This window comes from Protobothrops mucrosquamatus, unplaced genomic scaffold (assembly GCF_001527695.2).
Source record: "Protobothrops mucrosquamatus isolate PMUCROS unplaced genomic scaffold, P.Mucros_1.0 scaffold6, whole genome shotgun sequence".
Lineage (NCBI taxonomy): Eukaryota > Metazoa > Chordata > Lepidosauria > Squamata > Viperidae > Protobothrops > Protobothrops mucrosquamatus.
In genome coordinates, this window is record NW_015386393.1 from 3,790,328 (window position 1) to 3,804,120 (window position 13,793).

A 13,793-nucleotide genomic window follows, 5' to 3' on the forward strand; every position below is an offset into this window, starting at 1 on the left:
ACTAGGCAAAGATGTCTTATGTAAATTTGTCAATAGCTTCTTTATATGTTTGAATCTTGGTTTTTTCCTCTGGAAGTGGAAGTTTGTGGTGTAATTCTGTTGTGTTAAGTTGGTATCATTCCCCAACCTATTTCTCATTTGCAGAAAAAGGCTTGGAAGCAATTGCTTTATGATTTCTTTGTGTTTGTGTGAACACAGATTTTCTCCAAATTTGGGACAGTGCTGAAAATAATCACATTTACCAAGAATAACCAGTTTCAAGCACTTCTGCAATATGCAGACCCCGTGAGTGCCCAGCATGCCAAATTGGTGAGTTCTCTTCTTGTTTCTGTTTCCAGTCTGTAATGTCTTCAAAATATTATACAAGCATATTACAAGAAGCAGTCTATGCAGCAGAACCAAAATAAAACCATTGTGAATAGTACTATCTGGGGTATTTTAGGTGACTTAGAGGAATGTTGTGAATTTTAGAAAATTAGAGATCACGCAAGTTTTATGAATTAGGTCTAAGTTTTAAACATAAGAGTTTTAAATTGTTAATTGGGATGGGAATTTTGAAAGTGCTTAAATCTCAAAAATATAATTACTTTGACCAGGTAAGGAATAGTACATATCCCTTAACATTAACCTTATTCCCCTTTTGCTTTACAAGTACCTTTAGGAAGAAGGAAATCTTGCTAAAACTATATAGCATAGTAGGGAAAGGCATTGGAGAAGCAGAACAAGGAGTGCTACTGATTTCCATCCTCTGAGACATTGCCAGCTCCTGTCTACTCTTTCCAGAGGAATATAGGATTGTTCTAGATTAGATTTTAGGTACAGCAGTGTACATTGCTCAGAGATTTAAATACTTAATATCATGTTCATCTGAATGTAACTTTCAGATTTTTGCAAACAGTTGTATGGACACTCTTAAGACTCCCTCTCTTAAGATTATTTTCTCAGTTTTATACATTGGATGGATGTGGAGTGTACAATTTTTTTCCCCCCTGAAGTAACCTGCTTGGCTTAGATGCACTCTGCTTTGGTTTCCTATAGTCTCTCGATGGGCAGAACATCTACAATGCTTGCTGCACCCTCCGTATTGACTTTTCCAAGCTCACAAGCCTCAATGTAAAATACAACAATGATAAGAGCAGAGACTACACCAGACCAGACCTGCCTTCTGGAGACAACCAACCTTCCCTTGATCAGACTATGGCAGCTGCTTTTGGTAAGGGATTGAGCAAGAGAATTTTAACTGGGAAATCTGGGGGATAATCTTTATTTCTTCTTAGCAATAATTAACTGGCAAATTAGGCAGCCCACTCTTGACTTCATTTTTCCTTCCTCCTAACCATCAGATCAGCCTACTTTATACAGTGTTTGTAAAGACAGACAGCATGACAAACACAAAGTGCTAATGTAACTACAAGCTTCCTGTCCATGTTCTGCTAGCATGTGGCATTATATTATCCCAAACAACTATATATAAATAGTCCACAACTTATGACTGTTCATTTACCAACAGTTCAAAGTTGCAAAGGCCTCAAGAAAAGTAAATTACACCCACTGCAGCCCGCAATGGCCATCACTGCAATTTCTCCCACACACACACACACACACACACAAATGGCCATGTGTTTGGGTGTTTCCCAACTGGCTTGCATTTATAATAGTTGCAGTATCTTACAGTCAAGTGATTGCAATTTGTGACTTTCTCAACCAGCTCCCAACAGCAAAGTTAATTGGGGAAGCCAAATTTGCTTAGTGACCATGATGACCACTGTAAAAAAAGGTCATAAAATTGGGCCCAGTCACACAATAACTCGCTTAATGGCCATTACTTATCAACCAAAATTCCATCCCAGTTGTGGCTGTTGAGTAAAGGACTGCCTATATATTTTTTTTATTTTTAATTTGTTAGTAGGTGAAAATATTAATATCCAAATCCAACATTTAGATAATTCGCTCTCTAAGAACAACAAACAACAAATGAAATAAAATGTTTAGGTTATATTATCATTCATAAATAGACTCCCAGAACAGTTAAGTCGTTCTTATGTCTTCCACCTTCACATACATAAGATCCCTTGATGTAAGAGATATATCAAGTTCTCTTAGAGCCATGTGTTGAGTGATGTTCTAGAGGCAACTGAGGCTCTATTTATTAGGAAAGGAAAGACCTTGGGGAATTTCCTTCATTTCCTGTGAGACAACTGATTATGAAGAGTAAAAAAATCATGTGGCACATTTAAGGTAAAATTACTGTGCTGAAGCCTTTACTGGAAATACTTGGCAGAGTGAACTCTGTTTCACGGTAATTTACTTTGCAGATTTAAAATGCCAGAAGATGTTCTAGCATTCTTTCCTTCTCTCTAAAAAAATAAGAGATTTCTCATTTTCTTTCCTTTACATTATTGTCTCCTGAAGCAAACCTATTTCATCTACCTGTTTATAACAGAGCTTTCCAGGGCATTACCCAAAGAACATCTCGCATTTCCTCTTGTACAAAATACCTGTGAAGAAAAATGTAATTAAGCTTTTTAGTTCACACCAATTGTTATCAGAATACCCAATCCAAAAGAAAACTATGAGCAGTTTGAACAATTAAAACAGTTAAATTAGTTCACTTGGCTCTAAGAAAATTTGTAAATCTTATGCATGATGTGCATTGTGTGTGTGTGTGTGTGTGTGTGTGTGTGTGAGAGAGAGAGAGAGAGAGAGAGAGAGAGAGAGAGAGAGAGAGAGAGAAATACCTTGATTAAAAACATGTGCCCTACTACAGATAACTGGAGCTTCTCATGTCTAATGAACTAACCAATCTTTTCTATTTTGTAGGCGCTCCAGGGATCATTTCAGCCTCTCCTTATGCAGGAGCCGGCTTCCCTCCTGCTTTTGCAATTCCTCAAGCAGGTACTGTTTCTTTAAACATTGCTCACGCTTTTGTTGTACCGTTGCCCTTCTTCCTCCCTCTTATTTTGGACTCCTAAATGCTAGCAGGTGATTGGGAATAGTAATTTGCACCATTTGAGAAAGCTATGGCCACAGGCTCATATAAGGTTCATATATTCTGTGAGGATCTTTGTCATCAAGGAAATTGTACTAACAGTTATGTCCTTAGTTTCGGTAGTGGGTTTTCAATGTGCCCAGAGTCCTCTTAACTCACATGCAGTGGCTTGGATCGTAATGAAAATGTGCATTAAATATCATTAGTTTCAACATTTGCTTGGAACATTTCGTCCTAGTAAGATAAAAACATTCTGGTTGATTTATAGTATGGATGCCATAAAGGCAATAAATTAAAAAGAATTTGTCTAGATAGCTAGGCTGTGGCAACAACTCAGTCTATCTGAAGAAAATGTATTTTATTTTGACGAAATCACATGGGCATGTTGACGTTATAGTTGATAGGGAGAGGCTGAAAAGCCGTAGATTTGAGATTTGGTACTTTATGTAGAAATTCTAATGTCTCAAGTGTAAAATTCCTATTAATAACTTTTGATGGATTTTTTTATTATTAAATTTTGCTGGATATAGTGCTTAAAAGGGAAATGTTTGATAATTCTTGCAAGATATACATATTTTTCCTCCCTTTTGGTCCTATATAAAATAAGGCAGAACTATTCATATTCCCACACAATCATCCCTGTTCTGAGGGACAAAGGAGGTAAATGTCTTTTATGTGCCTTTGATACAATAGAATAAGCTCATGTTTAGATGCTTGTATTAGAATGATGTCATTTGCCAGTGACTGGAATGTATAAAGTTATGGTTTTAGTAGCTGCATGATATAAAAGAATGAGGCACTTCCAGCATGCCTTGGTGAAAAAAAAACGTACAAATGCACTGCTTTGTGTGTCATCTCCCTTCCTGCTTCCCCCTCCCCCCCCCAGTGGTTTTGCTTAAATAAGCCTATGAAATTTTGCAGAACTTGTTTAAAACCAGATGTCTGATTCGCACGTCACCCAAGGAGAGCCAAATGCAGCCCCACAAGGCTATTCCCTCTGTCGGAAGCTGAGAGCAGAGTCCCGAGCAATGCCAGAACTGGAGATGCTTCAGCCCATTAACGTTCAAGCGTATCTGGTTTCTGGGTCCTTGAATGAGAGAAAATGTACACACTAAAGTTACTTCCTTTAAGAAATATGTTGGTCAAAGGTCCTTATTTCCACTGCAAGTCATAGCAGGGAACGTGCTGTGGACTTCTCTACCGGTTAATACTTTTTAATTTTTTCAGGCCTCTCAGTTCCAAATGTACACGGAGCACTTGCTCCTTTGGCTATCCCATCAGCCGCAGCGGCCGCAGCTGCCGCAGGACGGATTGCTATTCCTGGCCTTACCGGGGCAGGGAACTCCGTTCTGTTGGTTAGCAATTTGAACCCAGAGGTTAGTGGAAGCCTTGTAATCTTTTCTATCCAACTTAATCTCATTATTATTATTATTATTTATTTTTTTGCTTCCTTCCAATTTCTGATCTTGCTTCTCTCTGAACTATTTCTTCCCCCAAAAATCTTGTGCTGAAGCTCCAGTGCTGAATTTTTTTCCCCTCTCCCTGAAATGGAGCGTCTAAAATCAAAAGTCCGGCAGCTGACTCAAAAGCGAATAAGGGTTGCGGACTACTATACCTTGCCCTCAGCCATTGTGGCAATTGTATGTCTTAGAAGTTGTCGTCCAGAATAGCTGTAGGCACACTCCTCTGCGTTTGGATATTTGATGGGCTGTGGGTGGAAGGCTTAACGTTGCTCCTTCCTGGATGTGAACCAAAGTGTGTGCTGGCCTGCTCTCATTCCCCAAAGCGAAATTTCCCATCCTACTTTTTACCCTATTGGTTTTGTCTCTACTTGGGTCTTCCTCACCACAGCAAAAATCCTGTAGTCCTCCCCCTGGCATGTTGTAACTTTCGAACCCTGCAGTTGGAGTGACAGTGTTCATTCTGTCCTCTTTATGGGTGCCTTGATCTTTGCCTCCCCTGCCAGCTTAGCTTCATTTTATCTTTTGCCAAGTATTTATTTTCTTTGACATGCATTGATACATTTCCCTTTATCAAAAAAAATCCTTTAAAGTTGTGTGCCTTATTCTGTTCTTTAACTTCTTAAATAATTTTACATTTTCAGTTCTATTTAACTTTCTCCCCTTTTTGATTGAAACATTTGGCTGCCTTAAATGGACCTTGAAGGCATGTTAAACAATCTTCTGCACAAAGGATGTAATTCAATAGATCCACTTGGACGTTGAAGTGGGTTATTGAAGAAGTAGAAATTACATTCAGTTTTGACTCTGCAGTGAGCTTGTTGCTTGAACCCTGGTGCTTAAAACTATGCTTAAAAGTTAAATTTCTGCTTACATTACTTATGTAAGAAGCTCTACTGCAGAGGGATGGATGAAAGAATGATCAGTTTGAAAATTAATAGGAAATTAACCATTTGTAATCCATTTTGCTGTTTTTACCTATCCACTACAACTATTCTTTTCAGGACATGAGGTTTTGCTAGCAATACTCAGCTCATTCCAGGACCTTCTGGAATCACTACAATTCTGACAGCAGAACTCTCCCTTTTCACTAGGGAAAATTTGGCATGGGTGATCATTTATAGAGCAGATCCCCTAGAGGGGACTTGGATAATTGCAGTAGTAAAGGGAGGATGCAGTATAAAATGTTTCAATCTTATTCCCTTATTCTCTTTCCAAGTAAAAATTAAGCATTAGTTTAATGGCTACAGAGTTTCCTAAAGTGAGTGAGCAGTTAGTGAAGTTAAGCAAAGAGCACACAACTGTAGCTTCAGGCACACTATTGTTCAATTCTTTTTCATGTTCAGTAACATAATAGGAGGAAATTCCTAACGAACCTATTATGCTTATTATTATTTAGCTTAAGTTGGGCAGAGGAAGCATATTCTATCCTATATTATCCTAGCAATCAGATATCTGAACATTTTTAATGAAAAATACCTTTTGTAGAGATCAGAAAATGAATTGCCAAATTCTTTTAAGATTGAAAAGGGGTAGTTGAAGCAGCTGCTTCTGAAAATAGAGGGAAAATAAATGTCTGGAGCTGAATTCTAAAGAGCTGAATACTGGATGAGCGTACCAAAAATACAAGTTAATATGAAATTGGTTGGATCTCTTTTTGCATCTTAAATTTATCACTTCTGACCTCAAATCTGCATGAAAAATATTCCGTGGCACTTTTTTAGTTAGTATATCTTTGAGAAACGTTGCAACCAAAATTCTGAGGCTATTTTACTCAGTAGATATGCCTAAGTGAGTATTGCTGAGCAACTGATTTCATGCCTCTTTTATGTGTTTATTTTACTCATTCATCCAGCTCCTCTTTTGGGCTAGAAGCTACGATATCTCTAGTGAAGCTGAACTAACAACTTCAACTTTTTATTTTTCATTGCTTGTGTAATCAGTGTTATAGAAACTTAATCTGTGCATACAGTTGAGAGGCAGTATTCTCCAGAGGGACTCTTACTCACCATCTCCTCCTTCACCAGCATTGGAAACTATAAGAGACAGGAGACTGGCAAACAATTGTGGCTGAGATGTAGACTAGTATGAATTCTCAGACTCTTGTCGGGTTTTGTGTTGATTACTTTTGATTTATAAATGTTGCCTGCAGTCTCAATGTAGAGTGGTACCAAAGTGTGCCAGTCAGTTGATATATGGACATTTGAGGGTATCAAGACTGTATCTCATTTGCAGTGTGCACAATGCTGCTTCACACTTTGGGCTTTTAGGAAGACCACTCAAGGGACCTTTGTGCCATCCATCTACTTTATTGTGTAGGGTGTCTGTTCTTGAGACACTTTCTCAGGTAGAAGAATCTACAAGGAGAAATTGGGCTAGATTTAGTTCGGCAGCAATGTTGCCATAGCTAGAGCTTGACCCCTAAAATAGCTGGTGGGGAAAGAAGAATCCAGCCCTCATCCAGATTAAAGCTGGATTTTCCTTCAGTTTGGTATAAATTTGATGCCAGATTAGTATGAATTGAAAGCCAGATTGTTTTAACTTTTCAGCAGATGGTAACTATCTTGAGAAAAAGCTATAGAACAAGGTCAGTTCCCACCAAATTATGGAGAGAAACATGTGAAGTACAGCTTAAAACTTTTGACATCAAAAAGAACCTTTTCACCTGTTGCTTGAAAACCTCTTCAGGGTTGTTTAAAGGTAGAACTAAATAAATGCTTCTGTTTTAGAAGGCTGATGGGAGGAGTCCTTGGCAGGCTTTTCTTTGGAGCTTTAAATGGGCCTCTGTTTCTTGGCACTGTCACGCCCAGGATGTGAACCTTGCCATCATGCCCTTTAGTCACTCTGTTGCAATACTGCCTCTCCTTCTTAGTTATATCTTACTTAAGTAAAGTGCTCTTCTTTTATTGTTGTGTTCCACTAGGTTAAAAAAAACCCTATTAACTAGTTTTTTTTTTCTGTTGAAAGTGTTGTATGTTTTAGAAATCTATAAATCTTTACTGATGGAACACGACATATTTCTTTTATGTATTTACTGACCTGTTTTTTGCTACTTTTTTTCTTTTCTCTCCACCCCATCCCTCAATATTTTTTTTTCCTCCCCTTCTCCCTGATCCGGAATTTCTTTGCCAACTGACTGCACGGTACTTCTGCTTCCTGTTGTTGCTTGAAACAAATATATATACATATATATAAAAAAAATGCCCCCCTCAAAAAAAAAAAAAAACCTTCCTGCTCTTCGGAAACCAACTTGCCCTTCAATATTAACCATCTTGAAAACTTCATCATCCATCAACCAATTTCGCCATTTCCTGCGGGGACTCTACCTTTCCTTCGTTGTCGACGATTTGCGCAACCTTCACTCTCCCCTCCGATTCCTTACCTCTTCCCTGTCCCTCCGCTGCCTTGCTCTGCTGTTCTCTAAAGAGAGTTACACCCCAATGCCTCTTTATTCTTTTCGGTATGTTATCATTCACACTTTTTTTATTACCTTTTTTCATTTTGAGATTTTACTTTGGGGAAAGCAAGTGTGGTTGAGGGAGGGTCAGCCGTTGGTTGAATTCTTAAGTTACGAAATTTGTGCTGTTTTAGTTTCATTTTATCTGTTGTGCATGGTTTTGATTGCTTTGCATGTCTGTTGGGCAGATCAGAAACAGATAGCATGTGAAATGGTTCACCTCAACTCTGCTGGCAGCAGTTGGCATTTCATTGGGTGCTCCCCAGGATGCTTATAAATACTCCAAAGAATTGCTCCAATTTTCTGTTGCTGATCAGATTTATCCTCAGCAGAATAAAGCAACTTTTAAGTGGAGTGAAAGCAGTGTGGGGTTTGAATGGGTCTTGGATGAATTTGGGATAAGTAACATTTCTTTTTGAATACCTGCTTTTTTTCTTTGCTGACTTCCCTAAGGGGTATATGGTGATGTACAAAGAGTGAAGATTTTGTTCAATAAAAAGGAGAATGCCTTGGTTCAAATGGCAGATGGCAATCAATCTCAACTGGGTAAATACACATTTCTTTATTTTTAATTTTTTTGTGTGGTGAATAAAGTAGATCTATTGTATTTTTTGCTGAAATTCTCATTTTATTGAAAGCAGCTCAGATTATCATGTTTTATAATAAATAGAAGTCTTTGTTTCTCCAACTAAATGTTGTGTTTCCTTAATCAGCATGCTTTCTGCAAGCTATTTCAGAAGTAAAATGCTGTTTTGTTCATACTTTTCCCAGAGAGGATACAATTATACATTTTTTTTTAATGCATTATGCATTTGGTTAGTGGGGTGTTTTTTTTTTTCTTAGTTGACCCAAAAATTCTGAAGTCTGTGTTTTGGCACGCATATGTTTTTTGAGGTTGAAATATGCATCATGCATATTTAAGGAGGTGCAGGTATTTAGGACCAAAGTGAGAAAGTGCTTTGGATCTCGCATTCCCATCCCCTCCGCCCTGTTTGTCAGGTGCATCTGTAAAAAGTCATGCCTTTTCTTTGTCTTGCAAAGTACTTATGGTTCCCAGGGGCAGCAAGGCTTTGACTGAGCTGGGTCCAAAGGGTGTGTCTTACTTTGGACCTACATCCCTGTAACTTCTTAAACATTAGTGATTACATATCAGAGACGAAATGCAGTAACAGCACAGAAACTTAATTTCTATTAAATCTAATGTACTGACATTATCTGACTGGCAACAGTCTTGCATATAAATCATATAAAAGGCACAAAATAATCCTGAAAAGCTTCCCTTTTGAAACTTTTCAGGGCTATTTTGTGCCTTTTATATGATTAAACCTTATGGCAATATATAGCTGTAGCATACATTTTTCCTTCTTAAGAATTGCAGAGCATTATGAAAGCTGTTACCTGTCCAGAAATTAGTTTTGTTAACATATATCAGCATTCCCCAACCTTTCCAGGTTGGTGGCCGGGGAGGGAGAGAGGAAATGGTTTTGTGTGAGGGGCAGGCACGCACGCACACACAGTTTCTTTCATTTGTGTGAGAGCTCACTGCTTGCGCAAGTGGGACTACACATGCACATGCGCTCGCCCATAGCTGGTGCAACCCTGTTGTGGGCTGTGGCCCATAGGTTGGGGGCTCCTGACATACATTTTCAAACCCACATCTTTCAGTTGAGTGGAAATGTAGGAACTGATTCTCTACATTCTTCCATGAGCTAGGAATATCATTCTATTGATTATTCCACCCCAAGAATCAGGTTAACACTGCAAATAATGACATATGAAGAATGTCATCCTTTTAGCCTAGAGCAGTGTACAACATAAGCTATGTTCCATTTGTCCTCTTATCTTGATGGCAGAAAAATAGACTTAGCTCTGAATTTAACAATGAGCCTTATTGCTTATCCATGGGAGAATGCCACTTAGAATTTTTTCATTACCTAAAGCATTTTTATTCTTCTCTTCTTAAACTATAGGCTCTCAGGATGGCTTAATCATTCTTAAGCTTACTGTCTAAATATATATATATAAAAAGATTTTTGAAGAGAAAAAAAGTGTAGCTTGTTCTATTGTCTTGATCTGAGGGGGCAGAAGGACCCCAATTTATATGGTAAAAGCAGCAGAAAAGGAAGATGACATTCCTTATTGCTGTTTTTTTTAATAATTTCTTTCCTTAAGGGGCATTTATAGTGGATGTAATACAAGTAATCCTCAACTTATGACCCTAATTGGGATCAAAATTTCTGTTACTAACTGTGATGATTGTTAAGTGAGTCACATACAATTTTATGACCTTTTTGCCACAGTTGTTAAGTGAATCACTGCAGTTTTTAAGTGAATTGTGCAGTTATTAAGCGAATCTGTCTTCCCCCATTGACTTTGCTTATCAGAAACTGACCGGGAAGGTCACAAACGGCAATCACATCCTCCCAGGACACTGAGCTGACATAAATACATGCTGGTTGCCAAGAGCTGAATGATCATGTGACTAGGGATACTGTGAAAATCATAATCATCATTGTAATTTTGGATGTTCAGTGAATGGTTGTAAGGCAAAGACAACTTGTGTTTTCTCATTAAAGCCATTCCTCAAGTTTTGTATGTATGTATGACTCAGGAACGCTTTGGCATTTGACATGAGAATAGCGCAGCTAAGGGATCTTGGCATTGTAAAATTAAGTGCTGTGCAGTATTGAAGGTGGAACTTTGGCACCTGGTGGTGGAGAGGATTGTACAAGCCCAGTACACAATGGATCTGAGTATGCGCTGGAAGCCAGACTTTTATAGGTTTTTCTCCTTTTTCTTAATTTTCGGCAGCCATGAGCCATCTCAATGGTCAAAAGCTGCATGGGAAGCCCATCCGCATCACTCTGTCAAAGCACCAGACAGTGCAGCTGCCCCGTGAAGGACAGGAAGACCAAGGGCTGACCAAGGATTATGGCAACTCCCCTCTTCATCGCTTTAAGAAGCCGGGTTCCAAGAACTTTCAAAACATCTTTCCCCCTTCTGCCACTCTTCACCTCTCCAATATTCCGTAAGTACTCTCCTTGTTCAATGGGCCACCCATTGTCCACCAATCCGACACGTTCTTTTTATTTTGGGACAGCAGTTCCCATCGCACAGCCTTGAAGTATCAGGATCTTCTCAGGTTGCAAATGGCTCACAGAAATTCCTCACCTCCCTCCCAGCTCCCAATATATTCCAAGCATTCTCTCCCCCACCCCCTTCCCTTCATTTCTTTTCTCAAATTGGGAGTTACGCTAGGAGTCAGCCTTGACAGGCAATCTGTCTTTGTATATTCTAGCTTTGTCCCGTGCTGGTGTGTAGCCTTCACACAGATTATTTGAGGGAAATGAGATTCCTTAATTAAAACAGGCTCTTAAATTTAATTTTGAGCAAATGCAAGAAAGATGCAAGTAGCTCTGCTTTTTTTGTTTTGGGTATCCTTATACTTAAATCCTTATATCCTTAAATTCAGGATGGCTCAGAAATTCATGGCCTCCATGATGCCTGTTTGCTTGTCCCACTTGAAAGGGGCTCAAACCATGACTGAGATTCTATAAGTCATAGAATTGTGATAAGAAGTAAATGATGTTGGAATGATACTTGATATTTGCAGAAATGAAGCAAGGATTCCATGGGGTTTTTTTTGGGGGGGGGGGATGTGAAATCCCAATCTCCATTGTTCAATTTGTGCCCAATTGTTCCTCCTCCTCCAGGCCTTCAATAATAGAAGATGACCTCAAGCTGCTCTTCTCAAGCAATGGTGGGATGGTGAAAGGCTTCAAATTCTTCCAGTAAGTGGTCTTAATTTTCCTGGAAAAGGGAGGAGGGCAATCAGTTGTTTCTTGAATGCTTTTCTGCTTCATGCTTGAGGAATCCTTGTTCCTCTGAAGGTTTCTGTTTGCTACGTGGGAACGTGTAGCTTTCTATAGGCAATATATGGAGCAGGGTTTCTTAAACTGTGCTTTGGCTATATCCTTTGAGTAATTGCTCATTTGTGAGTTGAGGATACAGTTTGGGATTGCTGCCGCCAAAATGTTTGCCAAACAAGTGTCCTCCCTCCCCTTTTTATTTTTTTTGGGTCAGGATAATAATATTTAAGGCTGGGAAAGGGGGTAATTAGGTCAAACAATTCAAGAATGACTGGTTCTATATAAAATAGTACAGGTAGTCCTCAATTTACGACTGTTTGTTCAACATTGGTTCAAAGATAAAATAGCTTTGGAAAAAATGACTTGTGACCTGTACTCACACTTACAGCCATTGTACCTCCCCTATGGTCATGTGATTGCAATTTGGGCACTTGGCAGCTGGCTCACATTTATAACCAGTTGCAGCATCCTGCAGTCACATAATTGCAATTTGCTACAATTTGGCAAATTTTCAGTTTAAAAAAAAACCATTGGGGAAGCAGTACTTAATGACCGCAGTGATTTCCTTAAATGGCCGTTGTAAAAATTGTCATAAAATCAGATCTGACTCGACTTATGACCACAACGAGTTACGATAGAAATTCCAGTCCCAATAATGGTGATAGGTCAGGGTTATCTGTACAGCTGTTGGAATTTGTATCTGGCTTTTAGCCTTTCTCTAAAGTCTTTGAAAATAAGTAAGAGCTTATTTTTTCATAAGAAATTCTCCGTGAAATCACTTAACATCGGAATATAAGGGATTCTGTCCATGATAGTTGGCTGATGGTAGATTAGGGGTAGGCAACCTTGGCTCTTTTATGACTTGTGGACTTCAACTCCCAGAATTCCTGAGCCAGCCATGCTGAGGGGAAGGAGAGAGGTTTCCAAGCTGAGCCATGCTGGCTCAGGAATTCTGGGAGTTGAAGTCCAGGAGTCATAAAAGAGCCAAAGTTGCCTACCCCTGTGCTAGATTCTAGTATTTGGAATGAACTTAATTTTGTCTAGGACACATTTGCTTGTTCCTCTTTCTCTCTGACCGAAGTTGTTTTTGGCAGGAGAGACCGCAAGATGGCTCTCATTCAGATGGGATCCGTGGAAGAAGCCATTCAGTCACTCATCGAGCTCCACAACCACGACCTTGGTGAGAACCACCACTTGCGTGTGTCCTTTTCAAAATCCACAATTTAAGTGCTTTGGAAAAGCATGCAGCAAGACGGACCTGACTGAAAAACAAATCACCACTCTTCTTAATAGGCTCAGCCTTGCATATATATTTTTTTTTCAATGGCTGGACCACCAGCAAGGGGTGGGACGACTTCCATCATTCCAGAAACAAAAAGAAGCCACTTTATAAGAGAGAGAGAGAGAGAGAGAGAATGCAACTGAAGTGACCTTAAAACAGATTTTATTTTTTTAAGGAAGAAAACAGTTTTACTGTTTTTTTTAAAAAAACAAAAAACAAAAACAAACAATGAGTAAATCTTAATTCACATTGCTATAATCTTTCTTGCAGAGAATGAGATAACAATCTTTGACCAGGAAAAAAAATCACAAGCTTAAAACGTTTACATTCTTTGTTGGAAAGCCTCTCTGGGAGTCTTTTACCTTTTCTCCCACACTTAAAACGAAACAGTCCCTCCCCTTCCCCAAAACAGCTTGTCAACGTCACAGTGATGCCTTTATCCATGAGCTCTAGAAGAGACCCCCAAACTGTGCAGTTAGCTTTAGCATCTTTTTTTTTTATATATATATATAATTCCCCAAACACGGTTGCCTTGGGAAGGGGGAAGGGGCGCAGGGAGCAGAAACATTGCCTTTTTCCCTCAGCCTTTCATTGATTATCCTCTGGTGCCTTAGACATTTTCTTTACCTGAGGTAGGAGGAGCAGTAGATACTGGGACAAATTGAAGGTTACTGTCTTCCACAGAGGAGGAGACATGACAGATACCTTTCTCAGTTAAGCAATCTAGTCATTTCTG

General features: G+C 39.0%; 1 protein-coding gene across 1 annotated transcript in view; it reads left to right on the top strand.

The window, feature by feature from the left end:
• The window catches only part of PTBP1 (polypyrimidine tract binding protein 1), a 33,544-nt gene extending 20,344 nt beyond the window's left edge, over nucleotides 1-13,200 (top strand). Inside the window, exons 7-15 of the mRNA XM_015810001.1 lie at nucleotides 199-309; nucleotides 1,039-1,213; nucleotides 2,821-2,895; nucleotides 4,217-4,365; nucleotides 7,876-7,909; nucleotides 8,360-8,452; nucleotides 10,718-10,934; nucleotides 11,620-11,697; nucleotides 12,870-13,200. Of these exons, the coding sequence (XP_015665487.1) occupies nucleotides 199-309; nucleotides 1,039-1,213; nucleotides 2,821-2,895; nucleotides 4,217-4,365; nucleotides 7,876-7,909; nucleotides 8,360-8,452; nucleotides 10,718-10,934; nucleotides 11,620-11,697; nucleotides 12,870-13,002 (1,065 nt within the window). The 3' untranslated portion in view covers nucleotides 13,003-13,200. The remainder of the gene's footprint in view (nucleotides 1-198; nucleotides 310-1,038; nucleotides 1,214-2,820; nucleotides 2,896-4,216; nucleotides 4,366-7,875; nucleotides 7,910-8,359; nucleotides 8,453-10,717; nucleotides 10,935-11,619; nucleotides 11,698-12,869) is intronic.
• The last annotated feature ends 593 nt before the right edge of the window (nucleotides 13,201-13,793 follow it).